At 41.6% G+C, this 13,907-nt stretch overlaps 1 protein-coding gene across 12 annotated transcripts in view; it reads left to right on the forward strand.

Moving 5' to 3' along the window:
* Positions 1-478: 478 nt before the first annotated feature.
* The window catches only part of ARMC8 (armadillo repeat containing 8), a 74,247-nt gene continuing 60,818 nt past the window's right edge, over positions 479-13,907 (forward strand). Inside the window, exons 1-5 of one of the 12 annotated variants that reach the window (XM_054206640.1) lie at positions 627-644; positions 2,891-2,967; positions 3,944-4,016; positions 7,168-7,299; positions 10,691-10,760. In XM_054206640.1, the coding sequence (XP_054062615.1) occupies positions 10,753-10,760 (8 nt within the window). In that variant the 5' untranslated portion in view covers positions 627-644; positions 2,891-2,967; positions 3,944-4,016; positions 7,168-7,299; positions 10,691-10,752. Of the gene's footprint in view, positions 645-868; positions 1,364-2,890; positions 2,968-3,943; positions 4,017-7,167; positions 7,300-10,690; positions 10,761-13,907 lie in introns of those variants that run through there. The other 11 variants (XM_054206639.1, XM_054206638.1, XM_054206642.1 and 8 more) reach the window with 11 other exon arrangements.

Below are 13,907 nucleotides of genomic sequence, written 5' to 3' on the forward strand. Positions count from 1 at the left end.
TGCAGTCAGAACATGAGGTAGCCGAACCTAAACCTGGTTGCTCGTAATAAAAAACAGCTCGGGCTGTCGCTGGACAGCTGAGGGGGCTGCCGTGCGGAGCGGGGACCGGTCAAGCAGCAGCGGCGCTGTGTGAGGCCTGTGGTAAAGTCAGCTTCCCCCCGCCTCAGCGTCCGGGCTTTCCTCGGGCAAAGCCAGTCGCCCCGCTCCTCTCCCTGGAGGGCAATAAGGAGGGCTGGGTCGGTCGCCTGCGCTCCCGCGGACCGCGCCGTCCCCGCCGACATGGCGACAGCCGCCTCTCCCGCCGCAGCGGGGAGCGCTCGCCACAGCGTCCGCGCCTGCGCGAAGCTGGGCGGTGGCGGCGGGGCGCCTGCGCGGCTCGGCGGCGGGGCGGGTGGTGGTGTGCGCGAGCGGAGAGCGCCGCGCGTGCGCAGTGGCGGCGGGCTGGCGGAAGGCAGCGGGGCTTTCGGCGTCGGCCGATTCGCCGGGCGCGCGGCGGCGGCGCTCCGCCATGAGGCCCTGCCCGCCGGCGGCGGCGGCGCGCGCGCGGGCGTGAGGGAGGGAGGGCGCCGCCGCCGGAGCTGCTGCTGCGTTCCGCCAAGATGGCGTGCGTGCTGGAGGCGCCGCTCCGCATGAGCGTCCTCTCGGTGAGTGCCGCTGCCGCCGCCGGGGGGGGCGCCCGCCCGCCGCCGGGCTCGGCCTGACCTTGGCCTTGGCGGGGTGTGTGTGTGCGTGGTGGCGGTGGTGGGGCTCCCGGCACCTGCCGGGCCCCTTTGTGTGGTGGCGGGGGGCCCGGGGCCGGGAGCGGGCCTTGCGGGCGGCGGTGGGCCGCGGGGGTTGCACGAGCGGCGATGGGGCGCCCGGCCCCTTGTGCCCCCCACCCGCGTCGTAACAACTTCTTCCCAGAGGTGGTTTTCTCTTCAAAACGGCTTTTCCCTCCCCGTTTCTGAGGAGTCTGTTCCCATTTTTGTTAGAGGTACACGGTTCTCTTAAGTGTATTTTTACCTGATGACACGACTCGCGCTCCTCAGCCGCCCTCCCGTGAATGTTTTTGGTCCCTTGAAACTCCCGTTCAGCAGAAAGAGGCGTTATTCCGAGCTGTAACAGCCAGGCTGCTGCAGGGCAGAGCAGGGTCTCCCTCAGAAGCTGGCGGTGGCTGGCGAAGCAGCGCTCTCCCAGCCCGGTCTGGCAAAGCGGGTTGTTGTTTTGGTGGCGAAAGGCGGACCTTTTCCTCAGAGCCCCTCGGGACCTGGGGACACGGCTCCCTTTGCCCTGGCTGCAGGAAGGAGGCCGGTGTGTGGCATCTGTGGGCAGGGAAGGGGGCTGACAGCCGCCACGGGTGTCCTCTCCACGGGGAAGGCTGAGGGTAAGTAGAACAGCCCAGGCTGGTTGCCCAGTCCTGCCGCTCATCAGTGCTGGGACTAACAACGCTGAAGGTATAGCGTGGATACTCTTTATAAGAGCTGAGGGATTGCGCTTTTTCTTTTCTTTTTTTTTTTTTTTTTTCTCCTTACAATTTCTCACTAGGTAAAAGAACCGCGAAACTGATGATGTTGATAAATTCTTTATTTTTGGGCACTACCTGAAAAACTTGTTTGCCTGGATATGAATGCCCTTCTTCTGCATATTGCAAACATAGTAGTTGATAGGGTGAAAGCCAGGATATTTTAGAAATAGAAAGCAGCATGATCTCTGAAGTCCAGCAGGCTTTTGCATATAAATATGTAAATCAGGTAAACAAAAGTCTACTGCTGTTTTCAAAAATGTTGTCTTTCATTACCTGGTGGAAGTTTATTTGTAGAATTTATTTGGCATAATTTAATAGTATTCCTGGAGACAAAGGAGTCTTGCTGCCTCTAGATGATTCTTCTGAGTTATGTGAGACCACAGGCAGGAAGCTGCTGGTACTTCTGACATCTGGGTGGGGAAGCAGGAGCAGATTCAGCCCAAGAGTAGATACTTGAAAAAGCAAGGAAGAGTTTACAATTCCCTTATAGCTTCTTTCAAGGAAAACTCACAAGGAAAAAATGGGAAAAGCCTAACAAAAAGTTGAGTTGGCAAAAAAAAAAAAGAAAAGAGAGATAATGGAAACGCACCCTGGCACGTGTTTGTGAGAACCTGGAGGGAAAATTCCCTTCCCCTTTCCCACCCCTGTTTTTTGGAACGCTTGCCATCTCCAATTTTGGATCTTCTCAAAGAGAATAACAAATCATTGGTGCTTAAATGTTTGTCTTACAAGCATGGTCCTGTTGCTGAGAAGAGAGTTCACTTTGTCTTATAAAGTAGCTATGGGAGTGTTATAGAGAATATTGTGCTGCTGTCTTTGTTGAAGTTGTGCGGGACAGCATATAGAACGACAGTCTCTTGAAGTTTGTAGATATGTTATGATAAAGTAAGTTACAGAAAAATGTCTTGATACAAGATCCTTTATTATTGAGAGCTTGTTTGTGGGTATACTTCTTGAGCAACTTTAACTGCTCTTAGAAACTTTTTCTTTCAGGAATTTGTGGCTTTTTTTTTCCCATATAGTAATTAAACATAATAAAATTGGAATTTAAGGCAGTGCTGATAACTGGAGTAGACCCCTTTTGCATGCCCTGTTTTTAAGCATATCAGTTGCTGGCAGCAATCCGTTAACTTGCTTTGACTCATAACATGTTGTTATCCACGAGATGTACATCATCTTCTTTAAATCACACTTAAACACAGGGTTAATTCTTTGTGTGGATGTTGCCCAGCAGTAACGTACTGAACGTTTAAATATGATTCTGTGGTTTTGCTGCTATCTTGCCTGGTAGGTTTTGTAGACTTGTGCTGCATTAGCCATTCCTGTTTATCTGCCATTATATGAATTGATATAAACTATTAATTTTTTATTTTTTTTTCTCTGCAGGAGGTAACGGCTAGTAGCCGCCACTATGTTGATAGATTATTTGACCTCGATCCTCAGAAGGTCCTGCAAGGTGTCATGTAAGTCATCTGAAACACACTTGGGCTGATGATTGTACATAGGCTAGGTTTACTTGAATTCCACCAGGGTTGTATGTCAAGGGCAAGAAGCTCTTCCTATCTTTTTTTTTTTTTTTTGAGAAATCTTGTTGGAAAATTTTAATGCAAACATGATAGTATTGTTTTAGCAGACTATCACTCTGTAGTGCATATGGTTCATAACGCAGCCTCCCATTTGCCAGAAATGAGGTTAAACATTCTGTGAGCATTCAAAACTTTTTTTGATACATTTCTTCCTTTTGGCCACCTTTTGCTCTTCTTCCAGGTCTGTTGAGACTCTTTTCTCTTATTCCACTGCCAAGTCAGTGTACCTGCCTCTTACTTTTCCCCCTGCTGCTGTGCCTGAGCATTGGCTTTTTTTTTTTTTTATGCATGGCTTCTTTCTCAGTGATGGGAGTTGTGAGCTGAAACAAAATGCTTCCATAGAAATTAATTTGAATGCAAATTATGTTTCAGTACCTCTCTTGCATTCCAGTGATAAGGGGTAATAACTGAAAGAGTGAGTATGGCTATCTAGCAACACACCAGAAGTCATCGAAGGACAAAGTGGATCAAAAAGCCAAGAATATTGGTTGTGTTGCTTAGGACAGTCTGAAGTGTTTTCCAGTAGCAGGTAACAAAAATTATTCCAGTAAGCATCCAAGGGGCAACATATGAGAATTAGTGTCCCTTTGAAATACATGAAAAACACAACATACGTAAAACTCCTGAAGACTTTATTGGTTGAAATACCTTACCTGTACAGAAACTTCTGGTACACCCCAGTAACTATGTAGAGGTTCTTGACTCTTCCCTGTAGGAGAGTGTGGTTTTGCTTCCAGCCCTCGTCCTTCTTAGTCCACTTCTCATAAGGGCTGGTGTGATGGTCCTAGGGGCAAGGATGTGTCTCATCCTGTGTCCAAGTGGGTTGACTAAGCCCCTCTTTTCTCCTTGGCAGATGCTCTGAGCCCTGGGTGGCGCTCCCTCCCTGCTCTCCTTTCTTTTCAAAGGACTGGAACCTACAACCCTTGGTAATTGCTTCCCTGTCTTTTCAGGTGTTATTCATATCTTTTGAAGTATAACTAATTTCCCAGAAACAAAAGTTTTAGGTAGTATCTTTGTCTCATCTAACATCTGAAATTCTTCATCTTGTCCATGGATGTCGGTGGATTCTATGCTGAGATGGTTTTCTTGCATTGAAAGACAAGAAAGTACCAGTTTACCTCATAATAGCTTTCAAAGGGCGGGTTTGGATGGTAAACCATATTTGTGTTGCTCTGGTTAAAATCCTAATTCTGAGACTATATCTTTCCAGACATTGAGCAAATCCTATGGGGTAGATTTCTTATTTTCTGAGTATTTGTGGATGGGTGTGAAACGGTCCAATTTAGAGAAGTGTATATATGAAAATAGAATTTAGAATAGTATATATATAAAAAGTTTCTGTCAGTTCAAGATTCTCTTAGGGCAGAGAAACACTGCTTTGCCCTTCTTTATTTGACTTCAGGGTATCTGAAGAGGTACTGAAGTTGGAATGAACCGATTGGGTGGAATAGAAGAGGATTAAAGTTCTACCAGAAGTGTCTGTCAGAAGCTTTACCAGATATTCTGCATATTTTGCTGAAAATCTTTGGTTCCTAAGATGTGCTGGGGTTTTTTTCTCCTGCATCCTGGCTGAAAATACTGATGACCTAGATTTTTATTTTGATTGATGGAACTGTATGAATATCAAGGATCAGAAAATAGGCTGTCTTAAGAGGCTTTGTTTCTGCAGATTGTCTTCAGTTACAATAGTCCTGTTCTTCTTACGCTATTAAAGACGCTTGAATGAATAACTTGGGTTTGGGGCTTTTTTTAATTGCGTTGTTGTAATTTTAATGAAAACCAACTCCTGAATGAGGTTTGATAAAGGTAAAATATAGCTAAATGCTTCTTGAACTTGAAAATCATGCCAATCCAGTTGTCATCTTGTAACTTGAGAAAGCTTTTAATTACATATTCTGAAAGTATTTAAATGATCAAATCTCTTTTTCTTTCTTTCCCATGAAGTGTCAGAGAGGTTATGTTCAGAATCTTCTTTTGTCGAGACAGTAAAGTCTTACCTGGCTAGGAGCTTTTTCCTTTTTCTTCTCATGGGAAAACTCAGAAACCATTCCCCTTTTGTCCGGTACTGCTGTATGTGGTTCTGTTGATCTTATTTCAAGATGTCAAGCTTCCTGCAGAACTTTTGTTCACATCATTTCTGTCACGTTCATCTGGGTATTAATAGTAGGTAGGAAGGGGAGAATTGTGTGTACCTGCTAGTAAACGGTGAATTTCAGTGCAGGATTTGAAATGCTGGGATTCTTACGAGGATGACTGCTGCCTTTTGCTGTACCTGAGAGCAAACTATTTAAAGTGTGCAAGGCCCACATCTTTGTACCCGCACCTGTATGGCAGAATGTGTATTTACCTTTCTGTTAACTGTCTTTATAAATGAGCAAACTTAATATAATAGTTTCCTTCTGTAAATATAAACTCTATGTTGTGGCCATGCTCACGTTTGAAAAGGTCTTACAGGTTTGCTTTGTGTCTACTTTAGTGCTCTTCTAAACCTTTCATCTACACACTGTTCTACAGTTCAAATTTTCTCAAATATGCTTTGACTGCATTCTGCAAGGTCGGCATTAATGTCAGGTATGCTGCTATGGAATATATTTAGGGTTGACAGTGCATAGACTACCTCAAACAGATATTGTAGGGGATTAAATACTGAGTTCTCTCAGAAGTTCTCTTAAGTCTTTTATCCTTTCTGGCAGAAGAGCGCAACATAGATAGCTGTGTAAATTTCTGCATTGTTAGAAGAGCTTTGTTTGTCCCAAGGTGGTTGCTGCAATATCATCCTGTGCTTTGCAGTGTGACAGTATTTATTTATTTTTGAAAGCAATTCTGGGTGGTGATCCTTAGACTATCATTCGCTTTTCATCTGCTCGTAAGCTCAGTACCACATTGTTCAGATGCAAGACTGATACCTTTTTTTGTCCTGTAATTTATTTGCTGTTCAGGGGCTTCTTTGAGAGATGTTTTGTCATGCTTACATTTGGCCTGATGTCTTCAAAGAGGCAATCTATCATTTTATGGAGAGCTATGTAATTCCATCTCAAGGGCTGGTTTTGAAAGGAGCATTCTTTCTGACAAATCTGGCTTACTCAAGGTCCCAACTGTTTCTCATCAGGCTGTTCCTCAGCAGTCAGACGATGTCATCTTTGAAGGCTTGTAAATAATCATCTTTGTGGTGCGCTGAGAATTCCTACACTACTGCTGTTTCTGTCCTTTATGGATGTGCTTATCCAGCCAGCTGGAGTTACTAGACAAGGATTTTTCCAAACTTGTGGGGACATTTTATTTCTCAGGGAAAGGAAAGAAACATCCTGTAGAAATGGCACTTGGTACTGAAGAATGAATTTCAAAGTCTATGTCTACAGTATCTTCTTTTTTCCCAGGGAGCATGTCTAGTGCTGTGGTGGGAGTACTGGTACAGATCTACGCAGTATATTTAATTTGGTTTATATATGCTTTCGGCACAGTACGGTTTTGAATGTTTGAGAATTGATTGCGTTGATAAAGAAAAATATAATAGTTGGCATATGGGTAAGGAGTTGCGGACCACTTTGAATCTGACAGTAATGTTTTTAGGGTCCCTGCAGACTTAGACTGACAGTGCTGCAGTAGTTAGTGGTTATGCTCAGTGTTTTGAAGACTCTGAAACCAATATTCTAGTATAACCAAGATGTAATTGGGCTTACCTTTGCGGTAGGTTCTTGGATGCAAAGTTGGGTTTGTGTTAAAAGCTCCTCTCAGGGACAGTGGACTTGTACTTGCATTTGACTGAACATGTTTTGTACTGCTTGCTGGTTTTTGCCTTCTTCAAACAGAAGATACCAGAAGGTAGTCACAAACCAGAAAAAAACACCTCATATTTTAGGTAGTAACATTGCTTTTATGGAACCTGTCTTGTATCTCTTCTGTGGGCGGTTGCTTAATTAATTGGGAACACTTCAAACAGCGTGTGGTGTTGGTTTTTTGGTTGTTGGTTTTTTTTTTTGACATCCAACTTTTTTTCATTTGTGTGTTCTTGGATTTGAAAAAAATGTTCCAGGTATGTGTTTAGATGACTGTATAATAGTGTATTGTATTTCTCAGCTATAGCAATTGGAATGAGAGCATCAGTGCAGTGTTCCACACCTGCCTGCAGGGAAAGCTGTGTGAACTATGAGGCAGCTTCATGGAGTGGGAAGAGAAGAAATTCCCATCTCAGTTCTAATGGAGCAACAGGTACCCCGTTCAGACAGTTACGAAGACGCTACATCTGCCTCTTGTTCTTCATGTCCTGTTAGGCAAACCTTCTTTAAGACTAAATAATGAACAGCACTCGTTTTTGCATTGTGCATCCCGAACACATACAATCACATTTTCAGTCTCTCAATGGGCACTTCTGAACCTAAATTTTCTGCAGGAGCCACGTTTTGTTCTTCGCATGTTCTTGTGCTTGCTTTCACTAGAGTGACCCTGTGGAAACAGAGCAGTCCTTAAAGGATTGTTCCTGTTATACTTTGCCTCTGTAAATTTTTGATCAATTCTGTTATCTCCTAGACAGTAGTCTGTAGTAAATGCATGTTCTTTCAGATACAATGGGAAACTTTGAGGTCTAATTGGGTAAGAACAAGTGATACAATTTTTTGAAGTGTTGTTTTTGTGCAGTGTCATTCATGTGTTGAGGGGAGAGGCTTCTGAGTCTCTCCCCCTCAGAGACAGGGTAGGCTCTTGGTGGCTTGGAAATGGAAAGCTTGTTCTTTAGGTTGCAGAATCTGACAGAAAATTGAGTGGGTTTAGGTGACACTGAGAGGTTGCTGGGAGCACTACTCCATTTGTTGATTTCTCCCTTTCAAGAGATAAGCTGAGGAATTTAATAGCTAGACAAGTTTTCGGAGTGATAGAAGATGAAATTGAAAGGCCTCAAACATCATTTGAGAATTAACTAGTGCTCTGTGAAGAGTGGGTTTCGATGTAATAGGTTTTGCAGAGGCAGAGGGAAGAATAGTGTAGGTACAGAGGGGAGAGAGGAAGATGCAATAGGAAGAAAGTGTGTTCTTGTCATAGGATAAGATACTCTCTCACTTTTGTGCTTCTTTATAACGCAGCAAAAGGTACAAATGCATAATACTATTTCTGACAAGTAAATGTTATGTATTGTAGCTTCTGGTCTAATATTTAGAGGTGGGCTAAACTTGAGGAAATTAGGTATGCCTGTTACATTTGGCTAGCAGTCTTAGCCTAATAGGGTTGTTTAATATTTCAAGCCTTGCAGTTGCCACTCTGAGAGAGGGTTGATGATTAATGAATCTGTTTCAGTGCTGCCTTTCAAAAGGGCATGAAGGCACTTTTCTCCAAAATCCCTCTCTTGATGCCAGCCCCAGAGTAGTGATACTATTGGTGTGATGATTTCAGGCTGTAAGTAGGATGAGAGAGCAGAAACGACTTCTGTCAGACTAGTTGATGTAGCTGGAGAAAATCAAGTGAGCATTGGTCACAAAAATCTTGGGGTCTGAGTTAGAAGTGGCAAACTTCAAGCTGAGCACAGTTGAATGCTCTGAAGTTCTTCAGAGTTTAACCTTGTTAATCTGTTAGGCAAATGCAAAGGAGAGGTGGTTGCCTGTAAGGGAGGGCAAAATGAAAATGTAGCAGGTAGGTGAGCGAGAGATAGTCATTGTGCCCCTTGGGGGTGTGGGAGATGTTATTAAGCCTGAACTAGAGGTTAGGCCTCAGGCATGTGTGCCACAAAATCAGCAATGCTACTGAGTTTGTGATTCTTAGTATGTGGAACTTGACTTTTTGGTTCTAAGCTGCCAGTTCAAATTGATTGGAATAAGCATTAAAAAAAATTGAGTTTACTCACTTTCCAAAACAAGCTCATTTTCAGTTTGCAATGTGGGACTATATACTTTTAGGCTAGCTCCCAGTAAAGGGTTTGCATTTCTTGTAACTTTCAAAGGACAGGACTCTGTTTACCTATTAATTTGTCTCACGGATAATGAAAATGATTTCAGTATGTACGCTGTATTGCTGGTGCTGAATGGATAATTTAAATGTGTTGAGGTTTTTTTTATTTTCACTTTTTCTTTGGGAATTGTAAAGCAGCAGGAAGGCTAGATGGCAAAATCACTTGCTAAAACATATGTCAAACATGCATTGTCTGAAATGTCCAGTAACTCCCCCATATGTAGAATGAGGGAGTTTTAGATGTAGATAAACTATGGGGTTTCTGTCCTAGCGAGAACTTACTAAAACCCATTTGAAAAAAGAAGTTTAGGTATGACTAAAGCATATGGAGGCCAGTATATCATCTTAGCTGATAACTGTTTGGAGGTAAAAATCTGAGGCTGTACTTTCATGTTGGAAAGACTCTAGATTGTTATAATCTCATGGGTTATATATAATCTAGCTATGTCAGATTAACAAATTTTGGTGATCCTTCAGTGATTGCTGGCCTAAGGTGAAATGGACAGTGCTGTATAATATTATGAGCTCACATGTGAGAACAGCTAAGCAGGTGCTGGAAGGCCATTTTACGGTATTTTCCTGGACTGAATGAAACTTAAGAGTTCTCTACGTGAATGCCTTGTGGTGGATAACATTCCTTCGATAATCAGTGGTGGGCTTAAAATGGTATAATGGACTAAAATAACTTTAAATCAAGAGACAGTCAATGAAAAATAGTGCTAGAAAAATGCAGTGTTACAAGATGCCTCTCTGCTTAATGAAATTTCATGTAATATTTGCTTCAACTGTGGGATATACTGCTAAATGCAGAAGGCACTCCTTATCCTGGGAGGGAAATATCCCTGGGGGGAGATACAGACAATTAAAAAAAAAAAAAAATTACACAGTTACTTATATTTGATAGTTTGGGTCATTCATCTGAAGCAACAGTGGTGAAGGCTCTTCTTTTCGTGTGGTTTGGTTGTTTCGGGGTAGCTGTGAAAAAAGTATTTTGCTGATCTGGTGTTACAGAGCAGGAGGTCTCTCAGTTTCCAAGAGTTCTGCTGAACTGCAGCTGTTTTCCCCACACTTCTCTTTGGATTATTCTTTGCTGTTAAGACCTAGTTTATTTAAATAGCAGACATTGATGCTCAAATTGACATTCTGATAATACAGAGCTCTAGCTATGGTTTGTGTGGTTTTGGTGGGTTTTTTTAGTTTAAGAAGTTTACATAATAAATGCTAGCTAAATTCCCATCCTCCACTGACTTCAAGCCTTTTAAATTTGAGCTACATCATTCTTAAGATTGAGTTGGCAATTTTTCTATTGATCAGTGATCTCATGCAACTTGTAGCATGACTTCCAGACTCAGTGCAAAGAGTGAGGCAATAAAACATGCTTGAGCGAGAGAGAGCTGGGAAAAGCAGCATCTCCTCTTTTGTCAGTCAGCCTAGAGATTTGAAAGGAACTTGAGTTGAAACTGCAGTTAAAGACATGGGGAGCTTCAGTTGTTAAGCTTGATATAGAAAGCTAGCGTGTGAAATAACTGATGTAGCTCTTACATGTAAGTAAAGATTTGATATGAGAGGTTTCTGCAGTCTGTGACACCACACATAGAGCAAAATAAGTACTGGGAACTGGGATAGATTCAGGGTGGGAATAAGGTATAAATATTTCTGACTGCAGGTATGGATCATTGAAACATCTTACCTTTCTATTTGGTAGACTTTTCCTTGGCAAGCAAATTTATGACAAGGTAAGTTACCTCTCCAAAAAGAATACTTCAGATAGGAGTTCAAGTGGTTTCTGTGGCGTTGTGATATGGAGAAGATGGATTAAACGATCACTTTTAGCATTGTGTATGTTAAATTCTGCTGTTCTGCATTGCTGTAATTATAGCCATATGCTATTTTTCTACAGCACTTGGATGTTATGCAGTGTCTGAGAGTACAGAATTAAGATTGGGAATAACTGGATTTGGGGTTTCCTTATCCAAGTGTTGAGTTTGTTTAGTTTGCACTGTATGTTAATTGTGTAACAGTTTCTAAGTGTTAAACAAGCTGAGTAACAGTGTCTCTATGTGCTACTTTGTTCTTTCCTATAAAATCATATTTTTCTCTGCATCAGCTGTTATTTTTTGAATGGGATTAGAAATCTTAACTTTTCTTCCCAACCTGATGATTAACTGTAAAAATAAGCTGATTTATGACTTCTGTGGTTTGCTCGAGTTGGCAGGGGTTTTAAACATTTTATTCACTTGGTTGGACTAGTAATCATGTTAGTACAAACATGCTCCCTGCTAAAGGGGGAGAAAACAACTCATTGGGTAATTAACAGATATTCAAGCCATAGTAGTGCCCATCTTAGAAATTAATTCTGTCAGAATAACGATGGAAATATTTTAACATGCAAAATTTGTCATGAATTCCATTTGTTGATTGTTTCACATCTGTCCATAAAAATGGGAGAGTGGGAGGAAGGAAGAGGAGGCAAAAGCTATAGAAAGCGTAATTGTCAAACTTTAGCTGCACAATTAACTTCTGACTCCAGTCCAGATTTTTATTTGAGCTGTGTTCTTGTATCAGCTACCAATACCTCAGCTTTTTAGATATTTGCATTTTGTAAACCTTTTCAGAATGATGCTTTGCGTCATTCTATTGTTTGTAATTTTGGTCAGCCTCTGGTAGATAAATCTGGTCTGACGCGTTGTTTTGGATGCTTCCTCTGTGTGCGTAATTGTCTCGCAATCTCTTGTAACTATTTCATACTAAAAGTGAAAGCGTTGGCTTGAAGTGTCTAGGAATACTTTTCCTTCTGTGATTGTTCATCTCATGTTTGATATCCTTCTCTGTCTAGGAACCTCTTAAACATGGATACCCACTCTGTTTTCAAAAGACGTAAGCTGAGACAATACCATGCAAGCTGTTATTTCCTCCTCTTCTGTGTAGTTCCTATTGCTGCTTCCTCATCAAGTCTCTCTAGCTTGTTTCAAGATCTTTTGTGTTGCTTTGCTAGAAGGTGACATAGGAAAGCCCCAGGGCTTCTATCAGAATTTTAAGATTTCTTCTGTTTATTCTTGATTTATGGTATTTAAAAACGTAGGTAAAAAAAAAAAAATTCTTACTGAGGAGCCCGTGTATCGTGTTGCTTTCTCACGAAAGCTGCTATCTTTTGCAGAAGAAATGTGGGTACTGGGGCTTGCTAGGAATACTTCAGAGTCTGTTCTTTCTCAGCTGGGAAGTTAGCTCACACCAGTTCAGATAACTGTGCACCAACTACCGGACACTTCTGGTGGTTTTGTGGGAGGAGTCCCAAACTTAGAGTCAACTTCATGAAGATGTGGAACTTCAGTAATTTCTGCTTAGGACAAAGTTCAGCACGTTACGTTGCTTCTGCAATAATAATTCACATTGACAGATTAGAATGTTAATTTTCTCAGGACTTAAGACATTTCATAATACTCATTTTTATTAGGTAGGAATCACTACAACTTAAAGGGCATATTTTACTTGCACATTGTTATATTTAATATTGCTTCTTGCTTACCTGAAGTGGGCTGTATCTTGTGCCTTTAAGCAATTGCATACTGAGCATCAGAATAAAAACATTAACTTCATACTCAATTGACGGATTAGTTCCTCTTGTAACTCTTCTCAAGCTGCATGTGGGTGGAAATTAGATTTATTTTTTTAAAAATGAGTTTAATGTACTCCTAAAATATTTTATTTTAAACACTCATACTGTGCTAATGAAAACTTATGAAACCAGCATGCATTGCACTTTATTTATAACTAATTAATTGAACCGATTGCTTACGGGTTGCTGTGTTCCAAAAGCTTGTTAGACCTGATAAGCCTCAGCTGGTAAAGAAAATAAGTCTTTCTGCTTTTTCAGTCTCTAGTTAGTTTCATAACTTAAAAGTGAGTGGTCACAAGATTGAACTGATAGAACCGTATTCTTATTTCTTTAAGAAGCAACAGGAGACGGAGAAAGCTGGTTTAGCACTTCAGGGAGCAATATTTGCAAGCGCTTGGCTAGGATCTCTTTGCTGTATTTTATTGTTGGCAGCCTGTATTATCCTGCTTGACAGTTTTTCACATAAATTACTTTATTGCATTTTAGTAAATGTAGGCATAAATATCAGCCATCGGATTTTAAGTCTATGCATTAAAATTACTGTAATTCATGTAATTTTGTTAAATGGCTTTGAATTTAATTTGAATTTAAACTGTAAGATTTAATACCCAGGAATAAAAAAAAAAAAAAAGAAAAACAAAAAACAACCAAACTCAAATGCATCTTAAGACCTCTGTCATTGGAAAGCTCCAGGGTTTGTCTTTTGGCTCTATAGAAAGCTACCTTCATGAGGCTGAGAAACTCTAAGTAGTGCTGGAATGTGATAGGTACCTGTAGAAGATCTGCATTTTTCTTCTGAAGCTGCTGGCACTGTGCCAGCCTGGTTGATAACCTACCTGAGAGCTGGGAGATGATTATTGGAATAAAGCCTGTGTATCTCCCTCCTCTGAGTCATGGTCTTCTCATGGATTAGGCCTAGAATCACCATAGACTAGTTGTTCTTTGAAGTTCTCATCTCTTTGTGATTGTGTTTTTGCTGCTGTTTCCTTCTTCCTCCTTTCCAAGGACTCCTTTTCACAGTAGGCAATTGGAGAAGTGTGCGTGGCATTCGGAAATAAAGTGGGTATCCAGTTTTGGACTACAAATTTCTGAGGTTTCTTTGTTACGTCTTGTAGAAGATAGAGATCTTTACTGCTTTGTCTCCTTGGATGAATCTGATGTCATCTTGGATCTGAAATCAGTCAAGCTCAAACTTGTTGGAGATAATGTTTTCAAATAAGAGAGTTGCCCTCGTTTTTTCCAAGGTTCGTGATTCACCAAGGACCTG

Source organism: Rissa tridactyla, chromosome 6 (assembly GCF_028500815.1).
Source record: "Rissa tridactyla isolate bRisTri1 chromosome 6, bRisTri1.patW.cur.20221130, whole genome shotgun sequence".
Lineage (NCBI taxonomy): Eukaryota > Metazoa > Chordata > Aves > Charadriiformes > Laridae > Rissa > Rissa tridactyla.